This window comes from Perna viridis, chromosome 8, assembly GCF_037379345.1.
Source record: "Perna viridis isolate PV_CMFRI_1.1 ecotype Kerala chromosome 8, ASM3737934v1, whole genome shotgun sequence".
In the NCBI taxonomy this organism is placed as follows: Eukaryota; Metazoa; Mollusca; class Bivalvia; order Mytilida; family Mytilidae; genus Perna; species Perna viridis.
The window spans coordinates 42,038,568-42,047,739 of record NC_142452.1 but is presented as its reverse complement, the minus strand read 5'-3'; the positions used below and the strand labels follow the sequence as shown (position 1 = coordinate 42,047,739).

The 9,172-nt window shown below is 35.5% G+C and overlaps 1 protein-coding gene across 5 annotated transcripts in view; it reads right to left on the bottom strand.

Moving 5' to 3' along the window:
- Positions 1-571: 571 nt before the first annotated feature.
- The window catches only part of LOC148610574 (uncharacterized), a 44,302-nt gene continuing 35,701 nt past the window's right edge, over positions 572-9,172 (bottom strand). For 4 of the 5 annotated variants that reach the window (XM_088595719.1, XM_088595718.1, XM_088595720.1 and 1 more), the window contains exon 2: positions 572-5,579. In XM_088595719.1, the coding sequence (XP_088451845.1) occupies positions 3,575-5,572 (1,998 nt within the window). In that variant the 5' untranslated portion in view covers positions 5,573-5,579 and the 3' untranslated portion in view covers positions 572-3,574. The remainder of the gene's footprint in view (positions 5,580-9,172) is intronic. The other variant, XM_088595715.1, reaches the window with a different exon arrangement.

Here is a 9,172-nt window from a genome sequence, read left to right as displayed (position 1 = left end):
ATATATATATATAACCCATTTGTTAAGCCAAAGAAAAAAATGAAATGATAAAACCATAGAGGAGGATGAATGCATTTTTAAGTATAGGAAGAAATCGACTCAACACCATTTGCCTTTTTGAACAATTCGTTCGAATTCCGCATGGTGTACGCGTGAATAAATAAAATATACAAATTTTAGATGTTGTGACATTTTGGTTAGACACAGACAAAATGCTGCGCTTAGATACTTGTTCAACCAAGTACCATTTTTTTAGAATATACAATATGCAGCATACATACATGTAAAATTCAAAATTTCACAGTTATTAGTTCACTCAAAGCTAACGAAAAAAACTTTCGATAAAGACTGGGTAGCACGCAACGTGAAGAAAACGTCGGAAAAAAGACAACGTGACATCACAACATATGTGCGTATTTTTCAACTATTAGACAATAATACTCATTAGTTTTTAAAATAAACATGATATTCTGAATATTTATACAATCCTTTAAGAGCGAATAAACTTTGGTAAAAATACTATTCGTTGTTATATTTTACAACGGTAAGCAAGAAAGTAGCCAATGGCCAACGTCGAAAAAATTAAGATTTGTGACATAATTGAAATACGGACAAAAAGGCTTTTAACAAAAAGACTGATTAAACATTATATATATATTTTCATTTGGGTTATGTAATAAATTGTCAATAGAGTTAATAAAAGTCCCGATTAAATAAAGCTGTCCGCATAACTTAAAAAAAAAATGTCTAAATTTTTGTCTTCAAATCAATTTCTTTCCATTTTTACAATGTCCACACCAAAGGGGACATTTGTGATATTGTAATACGCTTTGAACTTATCATTACGTCCTGAAAAAATATGACATCGTCTGCAGTACAAACTGCTCTTTCCAAAAAAAAATACGCCAAGAAACAACTTGGATATATTGGTGAAATGGGAAGCAAGCATTCTTATTGTTACCCGTCCACATATGAAAATGGACGTTCTCGTGATCGAATAATGCTTTCCCTCCAAAATTAACGGGGCCTTTCAAAGATTTATGGTTGTAATTCTAAAACAGCAAACATTTTCGTACATTTTAATATCTATATTGCCTTTGATAACTCCACATTATAATGGTAATATTTCGGTTTTCGTAACCAGCCCCGGTTCAATCGAATGTGATACCAACAACGTACGCAACGTTTTAACATTCAGTGAAACAACCACTTTGCCAGGGAAATATAAGGTTAAAACCATTACGTGTAAATCTGAGATATTGAAACATTTGCTGTATTTTATTACCAGTTATGGATATCAACACTTTAATGAGGCACATTTATCTAAAATCCTATAAATATGTATATTACTGTTTTGGATTCAGGTCGAATCCAGAAATTTGAAAAAAAAGGAGGGTCAATCAAGAATTGTTTGTATAAAAAGGTTGGTAAGGGCCATCATTTGCTTTTTGCCTAAATTTTGCACAAAATTAGAAACAAAATCAATAAAAAGGGGGTCCAACCCCTGGATTCGTCAATAAGTTTTAAGATTAAATGATCGTCATTCTGGTTTTAAAATAAATATACATGTTAACAATTAACCCGAATAATCTAGTCGTAATGAATGTGATCTTCTATTGAGCGGACAACCAGATTATTTTGCTTAATTGAAGACTTACTTATCGTGTTCATTAGGATGGGATGTTTTTGAATGTCATTACTTTGTTTGTGACCGCCCGTTTCTAATAAGTGTACATGAACCACCCGAGTAAATCAGGTTGCTGACAAAATGGTGCTTACGGCAAAAATGGTTGATAAAAAAAAATCAGCAAAATGGATATGTGGGACAGAATAAATGAATCAAAAGGAAAAGGGGTGGCTTCTATTCGGTAAACACCATATCGTATTTTAGATTATTTACCGTTTTAGAAACAACGGGGTTTACCGGTTGTGTACAATATTTTGATCAAATAGGAGTTTATCAATTGGTGGTTAATAACACGTTTTATTCACATTTACCATATAGAAAATAAGACCAAATCTATAGGCACGAGTTGAGACAATCGAAACTCCTTAGCCTTTTTAGTTTCACCTAAGAAAAACCTCGGAAGCACAAGGCGGAAGAATCTGTCCGGAATTTGACCGATCCGATTCTAAAATTATACTTTACTGGTTGAATTTTTTACCATTACTTTTTTCCTAGCCCCTCGCTTCGCGCCAAAATTCTTGTCAGAGTTATTGTTCTTTATTTCTAGTGATATCTAATAATTTTTAGTGCCACCTGGTGGATAGAACTATGTTTGAGCCGCGTATGACTACAATTCTTAAGTCATACTCAACAGACATACATTCAATTAAAATAAAAAACATTCTTTTGTTCTGATATCTTAATTTATTATTAAACCGGAGCTATAGCACCATAAACAAATCTTTTGACGGGAATATTCTGTTTTCGTGACGGACTATTTCGTATTCTGATGAAAGATACTTCTTTTTAATCTTGTGACATTGGATTTAATAATACACATGACTTTAAATGATGGGTAAACGTTTTTTCTTTCTCATCGTTTTGTTCAATGTCGGCAGGTCATTTACAAATTGCTTTAGCTTTTTTTATATTCACCCGTCACACTGTCAAAGAAGAGAAGTGAATGCGAACAGATCGATAACGAATGCAGCTTGAATGTAACGTGATGGTATTGTTTAAGATCGTGAACCCGGATCGTGAACAACAATTTTGTTACTTTTTTTTTTACAATTTCAGCAACACTGCAACTGTTACAAATATATATAGGATGTCTGTCAATATGATTTCCATTTAAAGGATATGTACATGTAGCGGTGCGTAATTAGGCAACGTTTTATTCTCTTATTCATGATCATATAATTTCTCAAAAACGGGAAAATAGTCCGAATATTCTCTCTTCAAAGTGAAAACCCGTTTTAAGGTCCTCTGTCAGAAAAATATAAATAACATACTATAGAATACTTTAGTCGATAAACACCTATATAAAAATGGCGGCTCAAAACCAGAGAAGGTGGGATTGTACACGTACAGCAATACTGAACGACAAAACTTTAAAAAAAATTCCAACAAGGATACTCTGTACTGAACAAAAATACATGAATAGAATGTTCTCTATGAGGAAGTCTCTCACCAAACTTGTATTTATGTCGTGTTGGAAATCCAAAAGCAACAAATCCGATTGTCAGTGGTTGAAGTTGTTTGCAGTACACAGTACTTACTCTCTGTTCATGAATGGAGTTCATTCGCAAAACTTTCAAAATACATGACTGAAGTTGATGCAATACTTGTAAACAGTACATGAAGGAAGTTGGTGTACAGCTTACTTGTGCATAATGTGAAGCTGATTCATAGTACTTATAACTGTACAGGATTGAAATTGACTCGCAATACTTATAGCAGTACTCCCATGTTTATACTTTTTTCTAATATGACGTGCTTCAAAGCTCTTTCGACCATATCCATGATAAAAAAAAAAGTAATAAACACATGACCAACATTTCGCGCAACGCAAAGGCTGCGTCCATTCATCTATATGAAGGAACTAGTCCTATTAGAATAAATTTACATTTATTTACAGTAGCAGTACATTAACATCAGTCGGTCATTTTTCATCGCTATGTCTTCTATACAAGAGGATTGGTTCCCATATTTATTAATTCGAATAATATTACCTAAGATTTTTATATTGTCTTTACTCGTATACTCAACCGTGGACTCAAATGCGGCTCCACCAGGATTTGTCTGGAATTTAATTCTAAACCTAGTGCGTTCCCGGATAGTCCATAAAAAGCTCCGTATTGAGTATGTTCTTTCACTTTGTTGATCACGCTGCATGTCTGCGAAAATTCTTGAGACGCTTAAAACTGACCCTAATGCTACTTCAGCACATTTTTCTTGTACGTCCTTTAGAATGAAGTTGATTTTGTAAATTACTGCGTCGACAGACTCCAAAATGCGTCTGTCGTCATTTGGCACTCTTTCAGATGTATAACAAGGGCAAAAGTGTTCCGAAATAGCAGAATCACTGCAGCTCCGCATAGATGGAATTTCTTGAAAAAGACTGATGCCGCGCGGAATACTGTTAGAACCAAAAAAATTGTTTTTGGCTTTGAAGTCTCCATATAGAATATCCTTCAACATTTCATATACGTCGTAAGCTGTTGTTAATCTGTGAATATTACATTTTAGATTTTTATCAATATGCGGATATTTTTCGCGTAAGTGCTTCGGAAGAGCAATTGCCATTAGTGGCAGTAAGTTTGATATTCGGCCTACTTCGATGTTTTGTAGTTCACTATATCTTGGACCATGATCTGACATGAAAATTACAACTCCATTTTCAAGTTTTCCGGAGTCTTTCATCCATTTAAAAAACTCGTAGTAGTAATCGTCCGAAAGTTCGACCATGTTGAAAAAATCATGAGCCAGTTCGTTGACCCAAGAAAAAGCAAACTTTCTAGTATGATTATACGCATCTATGAATTGTTTAAAGTAATTCATTAATATTTTATATCGATATCTATTTCCAAAGCACATGGCTGAAATTTTTCCTATCGGTACATTATGAAACTGTAAAAACTTTTTAACCATGGAAAGTTCAAGATTGTAGGGTCGAACTTCGTCCATTGCTTGGAGCAAAGGCTGGTAATAATGGGCCGTTGGTTGTTCTCTAAATCCTTTGAACGATGCTACTTTATACCAATCCTCGGCAAATATGTCTACGGCACCATGTTGTGAAAAGTTTTTGAATATATATGGCAAATTATTTACCCCCATTTTGTCTTCATGACAGGGGCGAAGACCAGTTAAAAGTGGTACTAAATTTGGATATGAACTGTCGGCTGTTCGGGTATAGCCTTCAAGTACGTATGATTGTAACGTTTCTCTCAAGTACCGCATCGTACGTGGAAGTTTGCGTTCGGCTATTAACCGTGAGACGGAGTCCAACCCAACTATGTAAACACTAAGGTTACCACTGGTTTCATTTTGTAAAATTCCAGTTTTACATAGCTGTTTAGTTTCTACATGTGTATGTACATTGTTATATACAACCTTAGCGTTTATATCATGACACTCAATATGGATGAAATCTTCTTCCATGTAAAGAGGATATGAATATTTTATACGATTGGAAAACTTCATTTTAGTTTCACTGACACGCATTACATACCTATAATTGCATTTTATATCAGAAAGTCCAGAAATTTCAACCGCTGTTGTGTTCATTAGAAGAAACCCGCTTTTATTAACGTAAAATAAATCTAGCCAGCTTTCGCAAGGTAGTGGTTGTTGTTTCCAGAAAAACTGCTCTAATTCTGGGTCATAAAGGTCATATTTTGGCACCAAACACGGCAGTTGAATGTTTCTATTCCGAAAAACGTGAAAAACAGGCATGTTGAACCGGTAATTCAAGTACCCGAACAGGAGAAGGGCAGCAAATGCGTTGACTGTTGCCACAACGACTCTTTTCAACCTAAACTGGTAGCAATTAAAAGGCCATGATCGCAGTGGTATTCTTCCGCTCACAAAATAGGATAATCTACAGCAGGTTGTATTTGTCATCATATACTATCTGTAAAAGAAGCAAACTCTATATATATATATATTTCATATAGCCTAGCTGGCCGAGTGGTTTAGGGCGGTGGACTTAGTGCAGGCGGTGTTGCCATAGATGTCACAGCGGTACGAGTTCGAGTCCCACGGAGGGAACGACAAAAATTTGCTTCGCAAATTTGACAGTTTTAACATCGTTGGGAATTTTTCAGACCCTTATATATATATATATATATATATCCACTACATTGCGTAGTGAATAGAGTCGTCACATTCTAAGACATTGTATAATATTGATTTGTTGTGACATGCATCATTAATTTGATCCTCTATCCTACATAACACTTATATGAACTGTCCCGTACTACCATACATCGCGTACTAAGTAACAGCTCTAGATTAATCCTACGAGGAGGAATCACCCGGCCAGCAAAAGCTATATTTCATATAGCCTAGCTGGCCGAGTGGTTTAGGGCGGTGGACTTAGTGCAGGCGGTTTTGCCATAGATGTCACAGCGGTACGAGTTCGAGTCCCACGGAGAGAACGACAAAAATTTGCTTCGCATATTTGACAGTTCTAACATCGTTGGGAATTTTTCAGACCCTTATATATATATATAATGTACCCCAACCCACCGATTAATCGGCAAAATTGACGTATTTTCCATGTCAAAACTCCTAGAGTATTTATGCTTCAGTAGAAAATGGCTTATTTGGTAATTAGTGTTTAGTATTAACACAATTAGTACTTCTGGGGTTCTTTTGATGAATATTGGCGATTTTCGTAGTCAGAATTTATCAAAAAATGTTATTTTCGATTTTTCTGTAAGAAGACACATAAATCAACCCTATAAGTTTTTGCTCAACTAAAACGTCTCAAACTTGGTACTATTCGATAAGTAACTCAATTTCCTACATAAATAAACCACGAAAGACTAATATTCAAGAATGATTTCTTTTTAAATGTTAAAAATACTACCCCTACCTCTAGAAAAGTGGTCTCCGTATCAAACAGAAATCTTATTCACAGCATACTGACACCGTAGAACTCATATTTTAGGCATTCAAAATTAAGATAATGTACTCAACATATCTAGTCAGTTCAGATGCTTAGAGTTTCTTTTTTGTGTGACAATTACTATAAAATTGGAAAAAGGGGAATTTTCAGAATTTCAGAATTTCTTCTATATCACCAGTAATTGTCATTTTTATAGAATACCGTCGATTAAACAAGCTTTTCCTCACTACATGTTAATATGCGTGGCTTCCACGTCTATGATGGATTTTCAATTTGAACCAGATATGTGAAATCAAAAGATACATGTAATCTTAGGTACATCTTTACTCATGTCGACAGCTTTTTTATGTGTTCCCGATAGATGATTCAATACATACATTTAGTTGTACCGCTTTCTTAGGAAAGTGTCATTACAATGTAAGCAGGTCCGATGTTACTGGTAGGGATAAATTGATCATATATGAAACAAGATTTTTTTAAACGTCATGTTATCATTCTGGAAACGCTAGTGAAATTTGTTAACCGAATTTATGTTTTCGCCATAGGTTGCCTCACAATCGACAGTTTTAATAATGTAATAATTGCTTTGCTTCCAGAAGCGATGCATTTAGTCTCATGTGATATGCACGCAATTTTGAATAAATTAAATTATGTACTTGCAATCACTTGTAATATTTTATTTCATGGCATGTTATTGGTCAATCGTTGAACACCAATGTGAACAATGTGTTACGAAAGATTTTTGGGGATTTTAGTGGTTTATATCCACAAAGACAGTCGAATTTTCTGCTAGAAGCAACGACGTCCTAGCTTTATAATGCACAAAATGAAGGATGTAACGGATATACGGAAAGTGCTATCTTATTCCACTTCATTGTTATAGTGTTATGTAATCATTTATATGTGTTAATGAAATAATATGCATGTCAGTTGAGTTTACTGATACGGAAAATACAATGGGCATATGTAAACAAATGCAGGGCCGTAGCCAGGTTTTCTGGATGGGTTTGCGAACTGATCACTGACAAACAATTTTATTTGCTTATCTGCTATGATTTCTCTTTAATTACAGGCTAAGATGTAAATCAAAGTTTTTTTTAAAGGGGGATGCGATCGCACCCGTCGCACCCCCTGGCTACGGCCTTGAAATGTACCTGTCAGCTTATGGTATTTAAATTATTTTGGGAGATAAACACATGACTTGAGGCAGGCCTTAATGCATAGTTTTGCTTTAACCTTCATTTAAGCAAATCTTTGAAAGATCATGAAAAGATGGTTTAAGTCCGTTTCAACAGGTTAAATTAAATATTTTAGTGGTATTTAACGCTATTTCTTGAACACGTATCATGGGACGACTTTCTTTATAAGAAGGGGTGGTTCTTAGAGTATAGAATGGTTAAAGTTCTGTAAAACACCCCTATAGGTACTAATGAACAAAGCCGGTCATGTGATCTGGTCATATGATCCGGGCATATAAATGCAAGTGAGCAGCATTGAAAATAAGTCCACGTGTAAATTTTGGATTTAATTTTACACTTATTAAATTCTAAAAATTGGCAAATCTAACCAATGATAATCAATCCAGTTTTCCAACTTATAAAAAAAGAATTGGTCAACCCATTCACCAGAGACATGAGCTGGAACGGTCTTGTGTGGCGTTAGTTAAACTGCGTACTAACGTCGTGTGCTAGCACGGTAAAATCCGGGAACTACGCCCGGCTAGACAAGGCAGTCTAAATTTACATACACTTTTTGGCTCGGCATAAACTTTCGGCATTCTAAAAAAGCATACACCTTTGGTAACTAACACTCTAAAATTATCAATATTAAATTGGCACTTCACCTTTGGATATTCACCAAACCACACCCATTTGACTCTACAACGCATACACTATTTGGCAAACTAAATCACACAAGTCTTCCGCCTTCTGGGTCCGACTGGTTGTCCTTGGCTCTTCTCCATGCAACTTGGCATTTTCCTCCTTTACATGGTCCATTTTCAAAATTCATTTATACTATTTACTATTTAATATTCAACATTTCAGTTATTCATAATTTATGTTACCTTTTCCCTATTTTTTTTTTTGTTTTTTTGTTTTTTTTTTGTTTTGTTTTGTTTTGTTTTTGTTTTTGGTTAAAAATACAATTTAAATAAATAACAAAATTATTTAAAGCCCACCAAATTGGGTTAGGGATCTGGGAGTAAGCCAGAGCGTCAACAGAGCAGCCCAGCTGCTCGCAGGACATACTCTGAGTTCTCCGGTCAGGTATGCCGAAGGCTGGGCTCCGCGACCTTCTACTACTTACTGGCATTACTAACAGAATCCCCGAAAGGGGCGACCGTGCAAGATCCGTAAGGATAGTCAAGACCGTAAAAATCCCCAATCATTGAAATTTTCCACACTCTACACGTTGACGTACTCCCGAATAGACTGTGAAAATGCTCTCGGACCCATGTGGGGTCTGGGAGTAGGCCAGACCGCTAACAGAGCAGCCCAGGCGCTAGTAGGACATACTCTGAGTTCTTCGATCAGGCATCCCGGAAGTTCGGCTACCTCCAACTGCTTTCAGACATCTACTAACATAATCCCCGG